Below are 24,980 nucleotides of genomic sequence, written 5' to 3'. Positions count from 1 at the left end.
AAAGGGGGGGGGGGGAGGGGGAAGCAAATTGTCTTTATTTGTGGTATAAGATTCTGTTTGTTTTTTCTGGCTTAAATCCCAAGCAACTCCATCATTGGTATGTTCTGAAGTCACAAAAGTGACACTCTGGTTTGAATCTTTGCAGAAGCCTTCTGTGCTAGAAGTGTAGGAATAGGTGATTTGCAGCTAAAGAACGTGGATACAAACATGAATGAAAGCAGAAATGCAGTGACTCTCTTTGCCACAATCATTCCAGCTAAGACAGTAACTGAGAAAGGAAAATGGACATTTCCAGCAGGTCAATTTGGGCTGAATTAGGATTAAAGTGCATTTTTCTTGTGACTTCCTTGTGTGGGAATATGAACAGCCACTGAAAATCACAGCTAATTTCTGGTTTAATTTTTGAACTTCAGCCACAATTACCTTGCTGAATTTTCAGACAGATGAGTGTGCTGGCAAGGAGGTGACCTTCCCAATGCAGCTCTGAGCTCTTTTTCCTCTCCTCCTGGGTGGATGTGTGTCAGCACCTGACTCAGGAGTGCAAAGTCCTCCCCTGAGTAAACTTTTGGTCTGAATGTTTTACACACACAGTGTTTTCCCTCCTGCTGTCCCAGGTAAAGATTAAGCAGCCTTCCCAGCTCCTCTGTGCTGACACAGCTCTTGTGTTACAGTTGAGACCTTTGATTCTTCTTGCTGGGCCTTCTTTGCTGAGATTACCTATTATTTCCTAGTTTCCTCATGTGTACAGACACTGATTTTTCCAGACCTATTTAGTTGTGATTCTCACTTTGCCAATCATAATTTATGCTTTTAGAGTAAAACTTGTCAAATAAGGGCAAGGTTTTACACATTTTTAGGAGGTAAATTTTGTTCAGGCATTAGGACATAGGCACAAAATATTCTATTGCACTTTTTTTAAGTGGCACTATAATAAAGCACAGAAGCAACCTGCTCTGACTATAGCCTGTGGAGATTTCCCATCCTGCCTCTTCCACCTACAGATTCTGTGGGTAGCTGGCACCTGCTGGCCCAGTGTCTGTGTACTGGGCAAAAACATCCATCTGGCTTTGGTTCAGTTCTTCCTGTTCAGTAAAATCTGCTGCAGTAGCTAAGAACTTTGCTTGAGCAGTTAAGGCATAAATGTTTGTTGTGCTTTTCACAGCTTGTTGGTTTGGGGGGTTTTGTTGGTTTGTTTTCTTGGCAGGAAGTCTTGTTAAAAGCTGCAGTGAGCAAAGGTAACAGTTGAGGCAGATGCTTGGGCTGGGAATCCCTTGGGGATCACAACAGTGTTTGGTACTTAGTGCTTGGTGACCTATCTGTGAGCTTCAGCTGCACTGCATACCTTGGGCATCTCAGATGCCACTGGTTGCCTGCTTCAGGCATCTGAACTGCTCTGTTAATCTTACTGTCTAAAGATTGCACGCCTGGTTTTGAGGGACAGCAAATCTTTAACTAGAGCCTGGGGCAGAAAACACTGTTCAGTTGTGAGCAAATGGTGTTTAAAGGATTATTTCAGCAAAACCATTCAGTAATTCTGAGAAATGCATCACGGTTTGTAGACAAGCATGAGCATTGCACAGTTTTGAGAGGATTTACTTGGTTTGCAGCTTGTTCCTGTGAGCCAGGTGGAGCTTGGTTCATTGTTCTGATGAGATCCTCCCGTGTGGTGTTGCTGACTCTAAACTGAGAAATGTTGTAGCCTTGTTGCTTGCAGCCTGCACAGCACTGCTGGCTTGGGTTCTGTTTGGCACACGTTCACACCAGCACACTGCATTTTCTCTGACTCTGGAGGTCTCTCTGGTCTCCTGATATTTTCTGATTTGTTCATTGAGTTCCTGTAGCTAAAGATGATAGGAGAACATTGCTAGGAGTTGAAAAGCCAAGTACATCTTGCTGTGGCGTTACTGGATTTTAACTTTTTTTGTTTTTTTCCTAATTCTAGGAATGCTTTAATTCTCCATATGGGACTCAATACTTCAAGGAGTATGCAGAGAAGATCCCTGGGGAGTCAACACAAAAGCTTGCAGAGGTTGCAAAGGAGTGCAGCATCTATCTCGTTGGAGGTAGTTGACTCTTTGTGACCCTCTCATTGAGGGAAAAGTGGTCAGAGTACTAGTGCCATTGGGTCAAAATCCTGTGTAATACAGTGAGGGAAATGTTTGTTCTCATCTTTCCAAAGGATCCATTCCAGAGGAGGATGGTGGAAAGCTGTATAATACATGCACTGTCTTTGGGCCAGATGGTGCCATGTTGGCAAAGCACAGGAAGGTAAGATGGCAGAATATTGTTATTAAATGGTTTTTCAGCAATGATGCACAAATGATTTAATTTTTGCCTAGAGGTGATGTGAATTAGTAGAATCTTGCATCAATAATAAGCTGTGTATTGTCAGTAAAACAGCATGTAGCTTTTATCTGGCACATGGGGTGCTGGGATTAATAATTTATCTGTTAACTGATTCTACAATTAGCTACACTGTCAGATCAGTTTCTGAGGTACTATCTCACCTTCCCTCCATCACACCACACCAACCTCAGGCAGTTGTAGAAGGAGTGCAAGCTTGTGCTGTGTAAATATGAACAAATAACAACACAAACCCAGCAGTATTGTTAGGAAGCTCTGGGCAGGAACAGAACCCTCCATTGCAAGTGAGGGATAAAGACTGTCTGCAGGGGCTGAGGCAGCTGCAGAGCTGAAGTCGTGGGGACTTTATGCCTTGGTGAAAGCACCTTTTTGGAGAAGTTTTTCAGGAATGGGATTCAGAGAGGCAGATGTCACCTGCTTTCATGTGCTTCAAAATCATCCTGACTTTATATGTATTCTTTCTCTTGCAAAATTACTTACCAGATGAAGATATCTAGTTGTTTTGCAGGGGTTCTTTCTGTGAAGAAGATACAGAGCCATACTACAAATTAATTGGGGTTTTTTAGCTATTTTTAACTCCTCTCTATTACTGCCTGGGAGAAGGACAGGGCATTCAATTTAGTAAGTAATATAGACATTCAATATGTGCATCACTTGAGTCACAGGGATTATATATGTTTTTTAAAACAGCTTGGTTGTTTTTTTTTTCCTCAAAAAATAACTATGTATATTTCTGTCAAGAAGAAAACCCCTTTAAATCATCTTTAGGGGATCTCACAATCTTAAGCCATGTTTAGCTGAGATCCTGATTAAAAAAAAGTAGTGTAGATAATGGTAACTAGAAAACATGTGCCTAATGGAGGTTTAAATACCAAGCAGAGAGATTGTTATTAAATGTTATCAATCATAATTACAGGTCCATTTGTTTGATATTAATGTTCCTGGGAAGATACAGTTCAAAGAGTCTGAAACACTGAGTCCAGGGAATAGTTTCTCCACGTTTGATACTCGTGAGTATAAGACAAACCCTCTCTTTAAGGAGCCCTACCACAGTAACATTACAGTCATTCTGGAGTTCTCTTCCCTCTCCTCCTCCCCAGTGATGGATTTTTGGGCTATCAGATTTACCCAAGGCATTTGACAACCATGGCAAATATAGCTGAAGTTTGGTAACTGAGTGTGTGGGTCTGTTCTAAAGCTTTTAGAAAGGCAATGTGTTTGCAAAAGGACAGAGGAGGAGAAAGAGTTGAAGGTACCTCATGGCACTTCCCTTAACAAATGGTAGATTGGTTACAGAGAAGTTACTGTATATTTTTGTAGCAGTTACATCTTTGAAATGGTTCTTATAAAAGTGGTTTGGAAAAGAATATAGGTAGCAAACAGCTACACTGGCACATTGTTTCATGTGAGGGTGATATGACAATGGAGATGATTAACTGTAAATCCCATTCCAGCATTCTTGAATCAACCACATCAGATAAAAAAGCAAGAGACCTGCTCTGCCCCTACCTCACCCTGCCCTAGAGTTCAAAAATTGACACGTCCTGGTTACTGAGCTCTCCAAAGAGTTTTTAAAGGGTAGGTAAGGCTGCTCCTCAGTCTTCCTCTCATCTTGAAGAATGAATTCTTACATACACACCCCAAACAGCCAGTGCTTGTTACAGATAAGGGTATAGCTTTAATTATAGCTCCTCGTTACTGTGAGACATCAGATGACAGCTGGCAGGATGGCTACAGGGAGTCTTGTGATTGCTCTGGTGTGTTTGTGACAGTGATACATCTTGTCTCCTGTGTTTTGAGAACAGCGTACTGCAAAGTGGGCCTGGGCATCTGCTACGACATCAGATTTGCTGAGATGGCACAAATCTATGGACAGAAAGGTGAGGCTGGGTCACCTGGTGGAGCATGCTTGGCCCTGAGGCCTGTACCTGCGGGGCTGTTTCAGGGAGGTGCAGCCTGGGCAGCCTGTGTAACCAGGCACTCCTGTGCTCCCCAGTCACACAGAGTGCATCTCCTGGCCAAGGCTTTGTTGTTCACGAGTGTCTGTTTTCTGTGAGCAAAGCCACAATCATTTCCTGATACACGTTTGCTGGTGGAGTGGTGGAGATGGGTAGATCCCCACAGCTGATAATGTGTCACAGGGCTCTGCTGGTGTAATCACCTTGTGTCCTGCAGAGACAGGCTCTGGTTGGTTCCATCAGAGCTTGGGGAAGTACTAAAAGAAACCTCGCCTTGGATCTCAGTGTGAAGGGCAAAGTATCTTCCCCCTAATGATGGCTGGGTTCTGCTTTTGTTTTTAACCAAGGTTGCCAGCTGCTGATATATCCAGGAGCTTTTAACCTGACAACAGGACCAGCTCACTGGGAACTGCTACAAAGGGGACGGTAAGAACAAAGGAACAGCTTCTCTTGTTCCAGAGCTTTAGCAAGTGAAGCTGTTCTGCTGCCCCAAATGCTGCAGGGCCACTCAGCCCAGTAACTCTGGAAGGTGCTAGAGACTTCTCTGTCCAGGCTCTGCTTTCTCTGACCTTCATATCACTTAAAATTTTGGGTAGCCCTTAGAAGGATATATAGCTTGCCCTTCTAAGTGATTTTTTTGTCTTCTGTTAGTTAATTGGTGGCATAAAAGAAAAACTGTACTCACTTTTTTTCCCCCCTTCTCTCATCTTTCTGTGAACACAGAGCTGTTGATAATCAGGTCTACGTAGCTACTATATCTCCTGCTAGAGATGAAAAAGCATCCTATGTTGCCTGGGGACACAGCACTGTAGTAAATCCATGGTGAGTTCATAGAAAAAAGCCCCCTTTTCTTCATTAAAAAATGTTTGACTTGACAGTCCCATTTCAGTCCCACATTTCTATTTACTCTTAAAGAATCTAAGTTCTTGGTGAGAAGTACCTGAGACTTAAGCCCTATATTCTCAGAATCATCCTTTAAAACTGTCTGACTGAAAAACAAGAATCTCAAGCTAGTTTTAACAGAGTGTATTCTTTTTGGTAGCAAAGAAGGTCCCCTTAGTACTAGGATTTAGCATTAGTGAAGCTGATGACCTTTTTGAAGTTGTCCCTGAAGTTCTGTCCATGACATATTATGCATTGTGGTAATGCTCTGTGTAGCACCACATCTCCTTAAACAGCTCACACAGAGCTATTGCATTTCCTCAAAGAACAACACTGCTTTGACATGAGAGAAGAAGAATGCCCCCAGCTAGACAGAGACATTCTGACTTAAGCAGAAGGTGTGCAGGTGCACAGGAGGGAGAACTGACCAAATCTTCAGGCAGTTATTTTTCTTTCAAATAAATCCACCACTGGTTCTCTTCCAGACAATTGCAAAGTAAGAAAAGCTTTATCTGTGTTTTGAGCTTCTAACTCTGTATGATGGAAGCAGTGACAGAACAGCAGCGTTCAGTAGTTCATGCAGGGTCAAAGTGTGCTCCATTAAAAGCCAGCAGCATCTGAAGGGAGAAAGTCTTTGCCATATATAGTTGTCTCTTTCCCCTGAAGGATACCCCATGCTCACATGCACTGGTTCTCAGGGTTGCTCTTACCATGATTCTTCACCTTGGGGAACACACTTCTGTTGAGTGTGCATATGCCACACAGAAAGCCAGGAAGCCATTTCTGGCATGCCTGAGTTATGAATGATGATGCTGTTTTTAGGACAGCCCCATCTTTACAGCTGTAGAGATCAAGGGTAGGAACTCACTTTTGTACAAACAGCAGCAACTGGACTGATGCCTCGAGACCTCTCTGTTAATGCTGTGAACAAATGTGCTTCATTTTGCAGGGGTGAAGTCATAGCCAAAGCTGGGGCTGAGGAGACAATTATCTACACAGATATAGGTAAGGGGAAACGTGTTATGGGTTTTTCCTGCCTGCTTTGTTGTGTACACGTCATGAGACTAAGCAGAGAGAGTGTTTTGTCAGTGGGCTTGCACAGGCAGCTACAGATGATGCAGTTTGCCCCATCCCTTCCCCACCTTTGCTAGACTGAAGCAAGAACAAGCAGCTCTTGACTGCACTCTTCTAATAGCTCTTTCTTGCCCCCACAGATCTGAAGAAACTGGCAGAAATACGGCAGCAAATCCCTATTTTAAGCCAGAAGCGTTGTGATCTTTATGGTGTAGAGATGAAAAAGTGAAGCTGGGTGAATAGGGAAGGCTCAAGCTGGCACAGTGAGTGCTGCCTTCACCTTCAGGATTCTCTTACACTCGTTGCTCCACAATCTACTGATAAATGTGCCAGTTAATTAAAAAAAAACACACACCAAACTTGCTGGTATAATTCTGAATTTGATTCAAATACAACATTATCTCCCTTCATACTTCAATATTTTACAGCTAAGATAAAGATGGAGATGAAATCAGTAGTTAACATTGCTTTTTATGCATCACAATGTTGCAGTTACCTTCTGGGGACTTTTTTTGTAGAACACAGAAATGGGAACCTGGAAATCTGAAGTCAGCATTGGTATTAATGAATTTTTTCAGTGAATTATCAGATAACAGAAGCATGATTCTTCCATGTCTGTCCATCTTAGCTGTACGTGCCTTGAAGTCCTTTGAATGCCCAGTTTCCAACTTGGAAAGCTTAAAATTTAACACACTAAGCAAAACAGGCCAGATTCCATTCTGTATAGGGTTCTATTCTGAATATTCTATTCAGGCATTTTCTTAGTCTGTACTTTTCACTGCATTTTGGTGTACATACCTGTACTGGAACTCTTAAGAAACAAGCCACAGAGCATAAGGTGAAATGAAGATTTATTTGTTGAAAAATAAATATAAAAAAAATGAACAATTTACCATTTGAGTCAAGTCTCCTGCTTTAATTAGTGCCTCCCACATACTCAATGATTGGCATCCATGATGGCCATCACTGGGCTCCAATTTGTAAATCAACCAACTAACTACTATACATCCATTTTTCTAAACTACTCCCTCTGGCTTTCCCTCCCCTCTAAACTAGTTTAACGTGCACCACAGCAGGAACTAAATGCTACCTTTGGAGCTTTAAAGTCGTGCAGGATTCTCAGGGGCTGACCACTTGATTTTAAAAACACAAAGCACAGCCTGCAACAGGACAACAGAATCCATGGGCTGGACCTTCCTCCCCTGGAATCCCAAATGGAGAGAACTGATGAGAACCTGTAGTGAGCTGCTTTGGTGAACTCAGCTTAGGAGGCAACACGAGCTCTGTCCTCTTCAGTCTGTCAGGACAGCTTCTAAATACCTTAATTTAGTAGGACCTCCCCAAAAAGGTCTCCACTGCAGTCCACTCAGAATTGATTCAAATGGGACTGTGAATTTTTAGGGGTTTCAGTAATAAAAAAAAAAGTACACAACCAGTTCTCAGCTGGGTAATACTTAAAGCAGTCAATAGTCAATCTCTGTGCTGGTAGAAAACAGGCACTTTAGTATCCATATTATACATATGCACCAGTATTCTCTTAGGCATAGACACCAGCCAGTAACAACCCTGACACAGCTCCAGAGTTTCAGCCTGCCAGAATTCAATTTGTAAAGAAATGGCAGGAAACAGTAATGCCTGTTGCAGTGGGCAGTGCTATTGCCACTGGTTAAAGCTGCATCTGAGCTGCTCTTAACAGTTCCAAAGTAAATGGCAGCACTGCTCCTTAGTACACATTAGTTTCCCCTTCACTTCCAGCCTGCAATTGGAGTCTAGTAATTCCAGTCACTTCTAATCTCATTTTGGCAAACCTGTCTCTTAACATGAACAGCAGGGATTTCACATGATCAGGATCAAGATGAGACAGCCCTGGGTGGAAGCAGCCTCACAGAGTCTCTAGGATACGTGAGGTTTATCCAAGATTTCATACTATTTTCCTACATTACTTCAAGAGATTGTTTTAATTTTTAATAGCATTAATACTTCTTTCACTTCAGCTCACGATCCCTATTAAAGAGAGCTTTTCTTAAAGTTCACATGCACACCTGCCTTAAAGCAAAACCTCAGCTGTATTAGCCAAAAAAAACCCCAAACACCCCCTTTTATTAAAGGGATGCACCTACGTACACACATTAACAGGGTGTCAGCTTCCCAGCTTTCCTGGCTGCAGTTCCTTTCCCCTGTAACCTTCAGTTCTCAAGATCATTCCTCTGTGGGTGATGGAAGCAGAGATAAGACTTGTTAACTCCATGTCTCCTCCTCATTCTTTCTTAAAGGTCAAAGTGAGAGAAGATGACAGGGAGTCAGTCACTAGTAGTTCTCCCTAGATTCTGCACAACCTCTAAAGAGGAGAGCGAGCACCACTGCAGAGAACACCTCCACCAAAACCTGTTCTTATACATGTCAGAGAGAGATACTTGAAGGTAATATTTATTTTTTCAGTTTACAGGTGATAAGTCATTTACAAAAAAAAAAAAAATTACAGACAATGCATCCTTTCAGTGCAGTTTCAAACTAGTTGAAGAACAGGCAGAAGTCCGTGACAATTTGGAATGCTAGGATTTGACAGCACATGCTTTTTCCCTTACTGGATTGGGTGGGGTGAGGGAGGGGCACAGGTAGGGTGAGAGGAGATGCCCATGTCAGTAAGGCCATGCGAATAAAAACTCCTCGGGAGAACAGGACACGTGGGGCAGTCTGGCACATCTGTGTTCTCAGGTCACTGATGCAGACTGCAAGTTCCAGAAGATGTTTTGACACTTGTTATGCACAGTGCCCTCAGAAGCTGCCAGTACCTTCCAATGCCTTCAGTTCTACACCAACACTGTGATTTCAGATCCCCTACTGAGCGAGCTAAAAGAGAATGGTTAAACCTTTATGTCTACTCTCCACCATTTGAATTCTCAGCTGTAGTTGCTGGGAGAAAGGAAGGTCAAGCTGAAAGCTGCTGCTACATGGTGGCACAACTAGAGAACAAGACTGTTTGACCACAGCATGGATTGTTTCTTTAGGAGATGAAAAACATTAGACAATTAAGCACAAGCAAATCTATGATTTCAGGATGGAAAGAATCCCGGATTAGTGTATCATAAATTAAGCAGCATCAGTTAAGTATTTGCATAAGGTTTATCCAGCTATATCAATCCAGGGAGAGGCAAAGATGGACCAACAGACTTTCATACCAGAGAGATCAACCCAAAGCAAGGGAGCCCTCTGGGAAGCTCCTTGCCAGAGGAAGATGGTTTATATGAGTATTTAATGATTTGCCCATCTGATATCTGCAGAACAGTTGCTTTCTTCCACAGTGTTTGTAATCTTAGGCAAGACAGGGTCTAAAGAAGAAGGAAACCAGTACAGACTCTAAATCCATTATCTGAAGTTTTAGCCTGTGCTTTGTTCCTGATCTCACTTCATTTTGCAAGGGGGCTACTACAAGGAGCAGACCAGAGCACAGTCTCTAGAGGCTGAAGAGGATGGAGGCAGTCCATCAGCTTTTACATGTTAGCAAGAGCATTGTAGATTACAAAGATTATCAGACGCAAGCATGACCTTACCTTAGCAGCTCTACTCCCAGCAGGGCTTTCTGTTCCTGAAAAGCCCCTCTGAACCCTCCAGAAGAGTTTCCTGTGACACTCAAGGAAGGACTGCTGCACAGGAACAGGGCCTTTCTTCCAGCGAAACCTACACTGAAGCAGCCTTGCCTGACCTCCTTCCCCTACCAACCTTTTTACCAGCTCTCCCTTCCAGTATACTAGGGCTTTTTGGGGTGAGAGGGTAAGGACTATCAAATTAATTCCCTAATAGCTGCCACAGGGCTATTTCTAGGTTATGCAGAGGGTAGGAGGGGCTTTAAGGGAAGATTGTGCATGCTTGCATATATTTACAGGGATTCTCTCCATGTCTACTGACTTAAAAAAACCCTCTATTATTAAACAGTTTGAAAATTAATTTTTTCTTTTTTGCAAAATTAAAATCAACCCTCAAGGATTAACTGCATATAAAAAAGAAACCTGTTTTACAGCACTGACTAGTCTTACCTTTAAAATCAACAGGAAAAAAAACCCACATGCTGTAATATTATACGATAAAACAAAAATCGCCCACAACATAATCACCCAAAATGAACCAGTGTGAAGTTTTTATTTGCATGGCCAAGATATCCTCCTTTTGTTCCCCTGCAGCTCTGTTTCCCTTAACACACTTTAAGGGTTTCCCTGCAGAAGGAACAAGATGCAACACTGCATTCTTCCTTGAACAACCACTCCCACAACACCTAAACATTGAACAGATGTAGCAAGTGACGACACCACAAACGGGGAAAAAAAGTAAGTTCCACCCTTCAGCATGGTCTGCAACAGCATCTGGAGGGCTGGCTGAAGTGGGCAACTTCACTCTCCAACATCATCTCCTCCTGGGTTCCTTACAGCGTCGGTGGTTTCAAGCCATACTTCTTTGCAACTTCTGTCTGGGCATAGGCAGCATCACAGAGCGAGTAGAGGTGGGCCATCTCCATTTCAGATTTGGCCAGGTTGATAGCTTTGTTGAACATTTCGATGGCTTTATCCAGATTGCCTCTGCAATAAACCAGAAAGTGGTCCAATTAAGACTGGTAAAGCCATCTCTTCAGCATCTTTTTTTCCTTCAGGACTTAGACTACCTTTACTCGAAACTACTAACAACCTAAGAGGCCTTCAGGAGGAAGGAGAACTTGTGAAAATGATCAGCAAACTGAGAGAAGCTGTTAGCAAGCCTGAGCAACTAGGACAGCTGTTAAAACAGCATTCCTCCTCTTCAGAGGCCCCCCAAGTGGTAGTTAGGGATAAAACATTCTCCAAAGTACAAATTTCCTAGAAAAGATAATGCTGGGACAACCAAATGAGCTCTCATCTCCCCCGAGAAGAGTTTGTGTACTTGAGAGGAAAAGGAGCACAGACAAGAGCTCAAATTATTGAAACACTGGTATGTAAATAAACCAAAACCCACTCAGCCTTAATGTCAGCTACACCCCAGACTTCTGCACAGCTGGAATATAATCCTGCAAGAGTCAGAGAACAGACATCGAGGCTTCAGGCAAGAGCTGGCCTTGCACAGCACTGGGGAGAAGATCTTAAGAAAAATTTAAGATCCATAAGGAAATCTACTGTGATTTCAAATGTATCCAAGAACTCATAACCCTGCAATACAACATTACCTTTGCACTTCAATCGTTCCCATGGTTTCGTATGCAAAATCACATTTGTTATCAATTTCAATGGCCTTGCTTATGAGTTCTAACCCTTTGTCTAAGTCTTGCTTCCACTGGAGCTGAAGTAAACTAGAAGAGAAAGAAACTTTAGAACAAAGTTCAAATTCTTCTCCCAGACCCCTGATGACATAAAAATATCCCGAATGTATTTAATTCCTAATGCAGGGTAGACAGTAAGGTCGTGGCTATTAAAAACACTTATGTGAAAGTCATTTTCCATAAGGCATGTTACCAGTTTAATGATGCTAAAGAAAGGTAAATTCCTCCCAAGAGAAATTGTTACACCTTGTTCTATGACAGAGAAAACTTCAGCACAAAGCTGAAGTTCAGGTAGGGCTAAAGTAAAAGTCAGATACACTTCAGGTGGATACTCGGTTAGGAATGAACACTAATAAAACTTCCCTGAAGCGTACTTACAGTTTAGTCAAGAACCACTGTGGAAACGTGTAAGAGCACTAAGATGCTTCCACAAAGCTACTTCTCAACACAAACGTTCTGCTCAGGCTGACTCTCCTAGATATGCCAGCTGCCCTTGGCCAAAAGGAGCCCAGGCTCAGTACATACCCTTTATGAACGTAGGTGGTGGCATTGTCCGGCTCAAGGTCAATGCATTTATCATACATTTCATCAGCCTTCCCAAACTGCTGTTGATCAGTTAGTGCCTGCATCAAAAGAGAAACCTGCAGGTCAACACACCACCAAAACATGCACTCTGTGCTTGGTTAATTCCAATTAAAGCTGTACTGATGAGGTGACACTGGATATAGCTCTTATTGTACAACAGGGCAGGCACATTGGTTACCAGAATTAAGTTTCAAAATTGAGGCTTTTTAGAAAAAAGCTGCTCAGCTTTAAGTGCACAAATTACTCATCAGGGTACCACCTGTCATGGGAGATGCACAAGCAACATGCTAAGTGTAGTAGAATTACAAACCATTCCAGAAGTCTCTACCTGGAAGTCTCAACTTCCTCCTTGCCCAAATATAAAGAGAATTTTCTTTAAGAGATCAGTTTACCTGAGCGTAGAGTGCATAGCCTTCAGCACACTTTGGAAACTTTTTTATGACATCTTCAAAGCCTTTCATGGCTACTTGCACAGGCAAAGGATTGTTTCCTGTATAAGCTTGGCGATACTATTCAAGAAAGAAAAAAACAAAAGGGAAAAAAATGAAACACAAAACAAAGAAAAGGCTCATCAGATCTCTACCCACTGCCTCAAGTGTGCATCTTAGCCATTACAAGTCCCAGGAGGTGACATGTCTAGGAATTCCAAGCCTAGATTTCCTCAATGCGTTATTTCTTTATTAATGAGATGGTTTTTGTCCCACCTTCCCATTAAAATGGAATGAAACAGAGAAACACAATATGTTTTCCAGAAATCTTCAAGAAAAAGCACCTAGAGAAAGACCAGCATGTTACTTACCAGAGCAAAACATTTCTGTGCTTGAGCCAAGGCAGAATCGGGTCGCAATCGTATACATTCATCAAAGTCTTCCACAGCCTCTTCAATTTGGTCAAGCAGGATTTTCAGCTAGTCAGAATGAAAGGAAATCCTATTTCTGTATTTAATCTGTGCTTCCGACACTTAAGTGAGGATTCAATTCGTGTCAGTTACATTGTCTCCAGTTCAGTTTAGAACTGCCCAGAAACCTACAAAGCCCACAACTAAAAACCACAGCCAGAAAGTAACAAAGCCACCAGGGAAACTTGTTACTGTGAAGCTACTATGAAACACCACTTTTCAACCTGCAGAAAACTTCCATTCCCTTCAAAATACACATAACACCATTCTTATTACAAAGGACTAAAGAGATCTAATGAATTCCTGAGAGGCACTCCATCTGTGGAAGTCTTCCTTATGAGTACAACTTCATCTGTCTGCACAGGGTAGTGTTTCCTTTTCCTTCCAGCATCTGCTCTATTACAGTTCTGTGGGAGCAGGCCTCTCCAGGCCCAGAAACCAGGGAAGGACACAGCAGTGTCACAAGCCAGGAAGGGACGAGCTGGACAGATGCCAGTCTAGGCCACAGTGCTACAGATGCTGAGTTATCAGGAACACACGTTACACTGGCTGTATGAAGACAACTGCTCTGCCACATCAGGCCCCTCCACAGAGTAGACTGTCTGCTGTAAATGTCCACCAGCCCTAGTACTTAAGTCAGAGTTCATATTGATAAAATTATTGATAGAAGATTGACAGAAACTCTGTTGCTTTCTGTTCTTTCCTATACCTACAGAAAAAAACTGCTTCTGCCTGACCTGAACCTGCAAAAGTTAGACTGCATATTTATCCTGCAACAGTTCCAAATTAGGAGTTCACCTTTTTCTGCCACAAACAGTATAAAGCAACTCTGACAATGAATATTTTGATACATACTAAAAGAAAAACAAAGTACAAGCATTAGGACAAAACCTTTAATGTTCCTTACTTGTCCTCGATGGTGGTACACGTCTGCATTCTGAGGATCAATGTCAGCAGCCATGTTGAAGTCCTGAGTGGACAGCACGGGCTGCTGCTGCTGCATGTACATACTGCCTCGCTTGATCAGGGCGTTAGCCCGGAGCTGAAAAAAGCCACCAAAGAATCAGCCGCTCCAAATCCCCCCAGGCTCAGGGATTTTCAACAACACCCCCAGCACAGCTGTCTCAAGAATAAACAAGCCCTTGGAAAAAGAATTTATCGGGAATAAAAAGACAAAGCAGTAAATAAAACAGAACACTCCCTTGGAAATACCTGAAAACCTGGAGAAGAAAACTACACTGCAAGTTCCGTGCTGAACTGCTGCAATTTCTCTACCCAAACCCCACCCCAGCCACGACAGGCTCTCACCTTCACGTTTGCATCCTCCATGCTGATGACCTGATCCAGGTCTGGCTTGGCAGCGTTGGCATTGCCAATGAGCAGGTAGAAAGTAGCTCGCAGCAGCAAGGCTTCTGCCAGGTATTTGCCCTTGGCTTCAATTTCTTTTGTGCTTTCGCTGATGATTTTGTCATAGTTCTCTTCTTCCATGTATTGTTTTGCTCTCAAATAGCCAGAGCTGTAAAAAATTAAAGAACAGTTTTATATATATAAATATACACACACATGGCTTCACTGAATAATGCAATTTTAATTCAGACTTTTCATTAAATCTTAACAAATACTGACTTTTGCTACACTCAGTTATAACACCAGCCTAAGTTACAGATATTCCTGGACAGAGCCATCAAACACTGAAAACAATTTAGATAACAAGTGGCTAAATTATATTGGAAATGGAATTTGAGCTTCATTTGTCCCTTGAATTGTTTTTTCACATTAAGGACGGTGATAATCTCTGCCTTTAAAACAAGAAGGCTGGGATAGAACTCTGAGTCAGAAAAGTGAAATATTAAATGTAGCATTGTGCAGCTCATGCATGAAGAAAGGATTTCACAGCAAAAAAAAATCAGAGTAAACGCTGTCTTGTCCTCAACTAAGTGTCCTGGATTCAGTGCATCTGCCTGTAGATCAGGACAGTCTATCTTACTAAAAAAATTAAAATAATAAATTTGTTTGTAATTGTTTCCATACAGACAGCAGTGATAGCTTCCAAAATTAAAATGGAAAGCAGCACAGTAAGTTAAAGTATCATTATTGTGGTGCTCAAGCTCCACTCAGAAGAAGAAAAAACTCAAGTTTTTCTTTGTCAGAACAAACCTCTCATTTATGTGCAATTTGATTCCAGAAAGATAAAACACACTTTCAGCTTCAGTTGCTCTAAATTCAGTTTTCATTAACTGGACCCTTTTCCTAGCTTGTCTTCTCCCTTCCAACCCAAAGACTAGCTTGCTCTCTTCCTTGGAAACTCTCCTTCAGTATAAAATATTCCTTTCTCCAGAAGCATCATTCAGCACTCTCCAGTCCTCCCATCTCTTATGATTTACTGTGACACTGTAGCAATATTCAGCATATCTTCCCCATCTCATTGCTCATCCCCTGTTTAGCAGGTTGAAGCAACCTGCAGTTCAGAATCAGCCAGTCAGCTTTCACAGAAGTTCCATTTAACACTAATCTCATATCTTAGGCTCACTTTATTACCACAGGATCTCCCATGCCAAGTGCTCTGGAAACAACAGCAAGTTACACTGAGCAAACATCACCACCACCAAAAACTTGTTCCAATATCAAACAATCCCCAGCTGTACTGTACACTCACTTTTCTTTAACTTCAGAAGCCTCTCCCTCCTTATCCTTATCTTCATCTGATTTCTCACCCTTAAGCAAAGGTTGGGAGATTATATCATCTGTGAAAGAACTGAAGTAGGATTTAATGAACTGTGGTGAGGGCATCAGAGGCTCACGATTCTGAAACAGAGAAATGTAATTTCGAGTCATTAGATGGCAAGATCAGATGGTAAATATGGAAATGGATAAGGAAACGGGATTATAAAAATAATTAACTCATGAAGGAACAAAGGTAGAACTTTCCACTATCTCATGTGATAGTCTGATATATTTTTGATTTGACAGTTTGACATTTAGGGATTACTTAAGCTTCAGATCACAGTGCAATACCCCTCACCAGGAGAAATGGAGATACTCAAGAGAGGAGGGAGACAGCATCTTCCTGCATGTGTGGCTGGCAATGAGGACTCTTAGGAGATCATAAGTCATCAGGGAGGTGTACTACAGCAGTATGTGTGCACATAACTTAGAGGAAAAATGCCAGCTGGCAGTTTGAGCCTGAGCCTAAATTGACATAGATGCTGAATGGCACTCTGCCCTCTTCTCCAGCTTCTCCACCTGCTGGCCATCACTACAATGAAGACTAGAGGCAATATCCTGATTCCACGTGGAGCTTGGCCTCTTCCCTGAAGTCCTGGAAGTAACATCTCTCAGGTACAAAACCCTTTCTACAGCCAAAAAATATTTCTTGCTCAAAATGAGCAGTGCACACAAGCATTCCAGTTCAGTCTCTCCTGCTAGGAAAGGCTGCACGTACTCTTCTGAAAGTCTCTATCAAGTTCCATCACAAGAGTGCCTGTCTGCAGCCCACTTAGGGTGCCACCCCCACCACAGTAACAGCACAATTCACTTTGTTACCTCAACACCACACACCTGTGTGAGTTCTAGAGGAAAGGAATTCAGCACCTCAGAACCAACACAGATCTCAATACTCCAACCACTGTCACAAAACCCAAGCAAGAATGTCAATAACAAGCCAGAATGTTTTCATACCTGTCTCAAACCTACAGCCACTAATAACAACTGCTCCTGGCTGCCTCTATACTTCCACAGTTGTCTCTTCTGCAGTTCCCAATTGCTAAAGTAAACGTGTTCAACAGCCAAACCAGAAAAGTTCCATTAACAAAACTGGAACCAAAAGAGCCTGTGACATGGCACTTCAGGACATGGTTTAGTGGTCACAGTAGTGTTGGTCTGATGGTTGGATTTGATCTTAGAAGTCTTTTCCAACCTTAATAATTCTATGATTTTCCCTGCATGGAATTTCTATTTATAAAACCAAAAATAATGTGGGAGAAAATAGTCCTCAGGCATCATTCTTCTAATCTTATGCTATTCATTACCCATGGAACTAACATTTTTATGCATTTTCCAATATTATTTATAAACCTTCCTATCTTGACACATACCTAACTCAACCACCTGATATGCAGCTCAGCTTTACACTCCTGCTGTTCCTACAGAACTTGCTTCCATCACACTGCAAGCCCTGAAAAGCCCCATGTAGGGCAGCACACCAGCTCTGGGGGTCTCCTGGATGTTATGTTTCTTAAAGGGAAACAACTGTTAGACCCCTTTTCCCTACTGAGGTTTCAAAAACTCTGGAGAGGTCCCAAAGGAAAGCAACGTCAGTAGAACAGGAGCTTTGTACAAAACCATTCATGCTGATCCTTACACTTGAGCAGATAAAGACACTGATGTGCTTACAACAACTGTCAGAATGCCAACAACCAACATTTCAACAACCAGGCAAGTGAAATCAGAATCTGTCAGCAATATCCCAACTCCTACCTTGTACTTCTCTTTGGCCTTTTCCTTTCCAAGGAGCTTAAGAACTTTATCAGCTAATAACATACTTTGCTGGTTCTGGAAGGCTTCTAAAATGCAGACTGCAGTGACATCTAGAAAACAATAAAAGTGAGATTAAAGAAATTCTGATAATCACTGGAGTACCCTAAAATGTGCCACCATTACAGTGAGTCACTGCCAAACTAGTACACATCCTGTTTGGGGGTAAAACCCTCTGTTTCCAGTTTGCTGTATTGACCATATTTTCCAAGATACAGATTTCTATCCAAACTGATGTTTTCTTGTGACAAAAGGACTTTGTGGCAGTGAATGAAAGAAATCACATTTATTTTTATCTTCATGTTTTTTTCCTAGAGACAAACACACTTAGATGCACAGTGAAAATGTACCTCCAGCAGGGGCTTTCATCATTTTGGAACTTTGAGGACAGTAATTCTGTTCATACTATGCTTGCATTAGAAGTGTTAACACAGCTTCTCTTCTGGGACTGGTCCTGATTTTCTACTTTTAAAATCCACATTCAGTCCCACCACATCTCACTTCTTCCTCAGTTCAAGAAATCTTCCTGTATTATGTTTCCAACTTTCCCACTCACCTCTGTGACTTTGGAAGAGAGCAGATTTAAGAGGAATAACCTTGGTGGCCTATTTAAAGTGCTAGCCTGTATCACATCACTTTCATTATCACATAGAAGCTGCTGCAAATGTCAACTCATGGCTGCCTGAATCATGCTTTGCAGTGTGAAACCCACTTTTATAGTACATTATTTCTCTGGATCCTCCAGTTAATGCAATACTACCACTGGTTTTCCCTATTTAATTTTCTCTTAAGTATCAGTAAAGATGAACAGAGTTTGGACTTGAAATTCAAGCAGTGTATTGTTTCAATGCACTTGAAAAAAACAAACAAACAAAAAAACCCAAAACCATCTTACCCTGGAGTTGTAGTGTTGTTTCTGGGATTCTACACTGCTACAGGTACTATTATGCCATCACTTCTACAGAAACTCCCTGCAACTCTGGCATGGTCAAGAATCATCTCCTAACTATGGCAAGGACATAATCTTTCTTGGGGCTTTTGTAGTCTGCTGTTAGTCCATTAGTGATTGCAAAGGACAATGTGAAATGACCCAAGCAGTGCTCTTCTAGTCAACATGGGCTCAGAACAGAAAGGCATTCTGCCAGCAGATAAACAGACAACATTTCCACATCTTATTTACCTCCTCATTTAGCAGACCTAATTCTGAGCTGTTACACACAGTGAAACTGATTTCATTTACCAGCCAGAGCACTGCCTTATTTTCCCTCCTTCTTTGATAATGAGCACAGATGAAATTTCATTTGCCTTTTAACATCATCAGGAACGATTTCACTTGATGAAATTTAAATGGGGCCTTTCAAGCAGTGTCCCTTGGTTCAAAAGTGCCCTCACACAACACACCTGACCTCTAGTTCTCCTTCATTTTCACATCAGCCACACGTGTCCTTAATTTTCATGTCAGTCACATCTTCCTGACAGTTCAAAACATAATCTGTTGGGAACAGTATCTGGAAGGATTTGACACAGTAGTTTCTCCAAAATACATAGTGTTGATATTAAAAAATAAAAGGTTAAATCTGTTCCAGTTTTCTCAAGAGTTATACATCAGAACAAAATGCTCCTGACTGTAGTACTCTTGTTTCTGACCATGTATCTCCACCTGCAAAACCACCTTGATTTCTGTAGTAGTACCATTTCTCTGAAAGAAGCAGGGAAAAAAGGATGTTTACTGTAGGGAAGCAGAATTCTACTCTAAAATGTAGTTTTCTGAAAAAAAGAATACCTTGAGTGGCTACAGTAACATCAGTTCCTCACCAGCTATTTCAGATGTACACAGATAACAGCTTGAAATATGGGAAAAGGTTTCTTCTTACAAGAGAAGAAAATGTATATGCAGTAGCTATGAATGGTTTTAAATAAATCATTCTGTATTACTGTAGTGACAGAAGTAAAACCAGAACAATCCCAGAAGTTATCATCTCCAAAGCTCCTCAGCTAATTCACTTACAAGTATAAATACATCAAGAGACACTCACCTTCTAAACATTCCTTCTTGTTGTCTAGCTTCTCATGAGCCTTTGCACGTCTGAAAAGAGCTTTTACATATTTAGGATTAAGCTCAACAGCCTTTGTGCAGTCTTCTGCTACTTCTGTCCATTTTTGCTGTGGGTAGAAAAAAACCAACAGAATGAGAGAGGCCCTACTCAGCTGCATGGTGTTAGCTTTCCACTGCCAGCTCCAGGGTCATGCCCACCTAACAGCAGCTGCAGTTCCCATGGCTCTGGTGCTACCTGCTTGCTTCTATTGCTGCAAGTTTCTCAGTAAGAAACTGCCAGGCACCACTGGAAGCCACAAAACAGAAAAGGAATTCCTACAGAAGAACGAAACCAGACAGTGGAACAAAGCACGTGGGAGAAGAGGAGTTGATGTGAGGATGTTTGCAGGAGGCAACACTGGGACTGAAAGACTGGTACAAACAAATAGAAGAAAAGATGAAAACCAACAAACAAGTTTGACAAAGTGTTAAGACACTTCTAAAAAATGTATTTCAGTTTACTGTGCTACACTACTACAAAGGGATGATAAACATGTAGGAGTGGAGCTGGTCAAGGCTATTAAGGATTAAAAATCCATTTAGCTGCAAAATTGGTTATCAGAACAGGCTTTTCTAACAACTGAAAAAAGAGATATCTTGTACACTTGGGATTCTTTATGGCATGAATCAGTGTTATTTGATTAGACAAGAACTGTTTTATCTCTCTTTTAACTTCCCAGATTAGATTTCTCTAATCACACTGTTTCTCCCTTGATACTTCAGGCTGCACAAAGCCAGTTTTTCCCCTCCTTCACACAGCTCACCAACCTGACCTCATGAGCCAGATACCACAATAAACCACACTGGCTGACTTCTAAAACTAACATCAAATATATTCAGCTATCAAGTAGCTACTTCCACATGTGCAAAATTTCAGTTCTTGGCCTTTATTAGGATTTCTGTGATTTTTTTAAAAAATTTTTGAAGTAGCATCCTTCCAAAATATTTGGCCTTTCACCTAACAGTTTAAGAAACGTTCTAGTCGGGAGAGCAAAATTAGCTTGCACACAAGAAAATTGTTCCAGAGCATAAGAAATTAAAACTTTGCCTTACAAGAAAGGGACACGTAAGAATTACCTACAACAGACTGAAAACAGTTAACAGAAAATAATTTTATGAGGATGAGTGCAATGGGCTAGTGTAAAACAGCTTCAAGCAATGGCATCTGCTTGTGAAGGCAGCAGGTTTCACCACCTGGGATCTGTCAGTTGACAAAAGTGAGAAAACACATATGCTATAACACAACTTTTTAGGATAAACACGTAATTATCTTTAATTTCTTACCAGTTGTTCATAGGCAGCAGCTCTATTTTGATAGAAGGTAGAAAGATCAAGGTTTTTCTCAGGAGGGCACAGGCTGATGGCCTCAGTGTAGCACTGAATAGCTTGCTCATATTTTCCTGCTTTAAAATATTTGTTTCCTTTGTTCTTGGCTGCTTGGGCTCTGTCAAGAGGGCTCTGAAAAGGAAAGTCACAGGTCAGATCAAATAGGAAAAGCATCATCACACGATGTGTGCTTAAGGAGTGATCTTCAAAGGAATGGATCTGAGTGGTAGACTCCAGCCTAGACTCCTTTTCCATTTCTGGGAAAAAGAAAATCTATCAGTCTGTTTGGTTTGTGTCTGGTGGCATTCTGGTAGCAGGGAAGGGGCTACCGGGGTGGCTCATGAAAGAGGATTCTAGAAGCTCCCCTGGATTCTGGAAGCTCCAAGTCAGCCTTGCCTCTGTCCAAAGCTGAGCCAATCATCACCTCTGTCATAATGTATGTAAGAAGGGAAAAGCAACCTGCTGGACAGCTTGTGGAGTGAGGAAGGGAGGGGGACATGAGAGAAACAACCTGTGGAGACCAAGGTGGTGAAGAGGAGAGGGGAGGGGTGTGCCAGAACAGACTCCCCTGCTGCAGGACAGCAGGCTGACCCTCTGCAGCCCATGGGTGGCAGAACCCCTCCTGCAGGCTGTGGAGGACCCCATGCCAGAGCAGGTGACTGCACCCAAAGGAGACACTAACCCCAGGGGAGCAGTCCCTCACTGAGAGGACTCTAATCCATGGAAGGGACCCATGCTGGAGCAGTTAGTGAAGAGCTTCAGCCCTGTGGAAAGGACTCACATGGGAAGAATTCATGGAGGACCATCTCCCGTGGGAAGGACCCCACAATGGAAAAGGGGAAGAGTGTGAGGTGACCTCTCCTGGAGGAGAAGGGAGCAGCAGAGATAATGCATGAGGAACTGGCTGCAACCCCCATTTCCCAGCCCCTTGTGCCACTGCCAGGGCGGAGGCAGAGAACTCAGGAGCAGAGCTGAGCCCAGGAAGAAGGGAGAGGCAGGGGGGAAGGTGTTCTTAAGACTCAGTTGTATTTCTCAGAATCATCCCAGTCTGATTTAACTAGTAAATTGGTGGTGCTGTTTAAATTAAATTGATGGGTTTTTCCCAAGTCAAGACTTTTTTTTTGGCCTGGGACCACAACTGGTGAGTGTGCTCTCCCTGTCCTTGACTTAACCCTTGAGCTTTTTGTTGTATTTGCTCCTCCCACCCCACCAGGGTAGGGGGTTGTGTGCACCTAAGAGTGAGAGAGCAGCTGGGGGGCCCTGAACCACAACAATCAGATGGGAGACCAACTTTTCAAGATTCACTACAATGGTGTTAAGCAATGCAGTGATTTTGGAAAGCCAAACAGTTTTAATCTTAGTGACTAGTGATCAGAAGAACCCATGAGACAAGTTATTTCTGCAAAGTGTAAAGCTGTTAAGAAAACAAAGCCCTCAAAACACTTTAAATAGGAAGTTTCCTACTGAAGTACAGTATAGCCTGTAAGGCCAGAGCTGACTCAGCAGATAGGAATTAAATATGGAAAACACTCTGTGGAAAGACCTACTGAGCAAGATGAACAAAACCTGTAAGGAGAACAAAGCTGTTTTGCCTTCCACAGACTAGACCAATTAACTAACTTCACACCACCTCCCCTCCAGCTTCAGACAACCTGCTTCACCCAGCCACTGATAGATGTGCTGGACCATCACAGCCTGTTGTTCTCAGCAGAGGAGGGACAGCTCTGCTGACTGTCCTACAACCCTGCTAAATGGATCTTTACTCCTCTTCCCCTCATCTATTGCCAGCACCAAACTACACCCAGACTGCTGGAAGACAAACTTGAAAGCATCTTTGCATTTCATCAGCCTGTTTCCCTCAATGTCTGCTTATTTCATGCCAGTGTGATCACTTTTAGCATCTAAATGATTTTTAGAACTGAAAACATGAAGGGAACCCAGGAGTTGCTGTATGATCCCTCTTTGAAGGCCTGGTTTCCAATCATGGCATGAGAGAGTCAGATAATGGTTACCAGTCTTAGTTCCTACACAAAAATAAGCACCCAAATAGAACAAAAGTATCCTACAGGCACTGTCCTGAGGAAAGACTTACAAGTGAAACCATATAAGGGAGGGAATTCCTTAGATATCCCTACTGCCAGAAGGGCTCTTCTCTCACGGGTCACCAGCCCCTGGGCTTGCAGGAAACCAGCCAGCACCTCCTCCACTGTTCACAGAACAAGACAGTCTGCATGGCTTTTAGATTTCTAATGATCTAAATTCAAATTGATAAAATCATTATTAGCTGCACCCCTGTTTGTACCCTCTATGGACACAGAAACCAGAATTAGAGCACAACTATTTCTACTGAGAGCAAGTAACTGTGTATTTAAGTCGTTTCTGTAAAACTTCACCAAAGCCTGAAAAGGTTACATTTACTGTAAGGATGCCCTAAATTTAGCTCCCAATACAACAAGGCTTCTCTTTTAACTCAGGGAAGGGTTATGCATATGCAGCAGACAAACTGAAATACTAACTGCAGTATAACCTGATGAAGCCAAAACCAACAAAAAGCTAAATCTCATGAGTCCCTTTTGCTTTGATGTGTTTTTGTTGTTCTGAGGGTTTTTTTTCCCTTTTTGCTGTTGTTGTTTTGGTTATTTTTATGTTTTGTTTCATTTGGGTTTTTTTAAAGATACTAAAGAACTCATGTCACATTTATGCTGCAATACCCTTTAAAAGCAGGACAAATAAGAATAGGAAAAATAATTCTTAACATTAGTTTTTGAAAGAGTTTGTGAAGCCCTACATTTAATCCTGATGAAATACCTGCTCTGCTTCTTCACAGCCCTCCAGTCCTTCTCAGCTGCTACACTGAAGATGTACACCAGAAACTGATTGTGCAAGCAAACTTCAGGTACCTCATGCACAAGGAATCAAAAAACCTCCCACCTTCTTCTTCCATTTTCTTGCAAATGTAATAATTCTAGGCATTACTTCCCAGTTTCCCTGCTTCTCCTCACCTGACCCATTGCCATTCCACGTGCTGCACTGGGTATCTTTTTTCCTAAGGAGAAAAATTCTCAGTTTGTCATCTCCTGGACAAAGAACCTGTACAGCAAGCCAACCAGCTCAGTAAAATGAATGGAAGTCCATAATCCAACAGCAGTTCATTACCTGCCAAGGCAGTATAACAAACAGCTCAGAAGTTATCTGCAGTTACACAACATCATCTCTGTCCTCAGGACTGCTCTCAGCAGCTGCTCACCAACACATCTAAACCAGAGTGTGAGCCAAAGGACACCTGTGTGTTTGAGAAGCAGTCAGTTATCCAGGGAACCCAGCAAGCATCAGACTGCTAACTGCAATGACTACACAGCACTAACAAACATTTCTTAACTATTACTTTAACCTCAGTAAATGTTCTTTCCTCACAAAACACTCAGAACCTGCATGCAAACAAGGGCAACCTTACAGCAACAGGTTGCCTGCTGCAAGGATAGTGAAGCTTAGGAGCCCCAGCAATGCCCAAATGCTCAATACATGGTTAATCTAGCAGTCCAGAACTTCATGTATTTGAAGGACTGTTTTTTTAAAGCAGAATGAGAAATTTGCTGCCAGCCAATGCTGCCAGTGATTCACAAGAGAAGCACAAGCAGCAAGGTTCTGCCTTCTCTTTTGGCTGAGAAGGATTTGTGTGAGCCCTTGTCTGCCAGATGGGCTGGGGGCAGACCACTGTTCAGCCACCTTAATTCACCAACTTGGAAAAAGGGGAAAAAACCCACGTGCTCAGGTCTAGTCTTCTTTTTAACTCTCCAAGGGACAGGACCTTCCTGATGAGATAAGGCACCAAAACCAACACCAAGGTGTTGCTTTCTGAATACCTGCTGTTAATGAATACCTTTTTTTTTTTTTGACTAATGCTTATCTCCAAGTCTTATCTCAGACCTATACTGAAGGGCATTCACTGAGTATAAATGGTGTTAAGATTCTCCTTAGTGCTAA

The 24,980-nt window shown here is 42.1% G+C and overlaps 2 protein-coding genes across 2 annotated transcripts in view; one reads left to right on the top strand and one right to left on the bottom strand.

The window, feature by feature from the left end:
- NIT2 (nitrilase family, member 2) overlaps positions 1–6,536 on the top strand; it is a gene marked incomplete at its 5' end in the record, with an annotated part of 6,865 nt that extends 329 nt beyond the window's left edge. Inside the window, 8 exons of the mRNA XM_008948103.1 lie at positions 1,943–2,063; positions 2,180–2,268; positions 3,281–3,374; positions 4,170–4,244; positions 4,670–4,748; positions 5,046–5,144; positions 6,154–6,209; positions 6,419–6,536. Coding sequence (XP_008946351.1) covers positions 1,943–2,063; positions 2,180–2,268; positions 3,281–3,374; positions 4,170–4,244; positions 4,670–4,748; positions 5,046–5,144; positions 6,154–6,209; positions 6,419–6,507 — 702 coding nt within the window. The remainder of the gene's footprint in view (positions 1–1,942; positions 2,064–2,179; positions 2,269–3,280; positions 3,375–4,169; positions 4,245–4,669; positions 4,749–5,045; positions 5,145–6,153; positions 6,210–6,418) is intronic.
- Positions 6,537–10,401: 3,865 nt separating this feature from the next.
- On the bottom strand, positions 10,402–21,128 carry TOMM70A (translocase of outer mitochondrial membrane 70 homolog A (S. cerevisiae); the record flags this gene model as incomplete). Its single annotated transcript, XM_008948104.1, has 11 exons — positions 10,402–10,849; positions 11,467–11,589; positions 12,085–12,182; positions 12,537–12,653; positions 12,944–13,051; positions 13,950–14,084; positions 14,351–14,558; positions 15,699–15,847; positions 17,519–17,628; positions 19,612–19,738; positions 20,955–21,128. Coding segments are annotated over 11 exons (1,503 nt in total), but the record flags the coding sequence as incomplete, so codon positions are not given.
- Positions 21,129–24,980: the final 3,852 nt, after the last annotated feature.

The sequence above is a fragment of the Merops nubicus genome, unplaced genomic scaffold (assembly GCF_000691845.1).
Source record: "Merops nubicus isolate BGI_N331 unplaced genomic scaffold, ASM69184v1 scaffold10859, whole genome shotgun sequence".
In the NCBI taxonomy this organism is placed as follows: Eukaryota; Metazoa; Chordata; class Aves; order Coraciiformes; family Meropidae; genus Merops; species Merops nubicus.
This window is presented reverse-complemented; position numbering and strand designations above follow the sequence as displayed.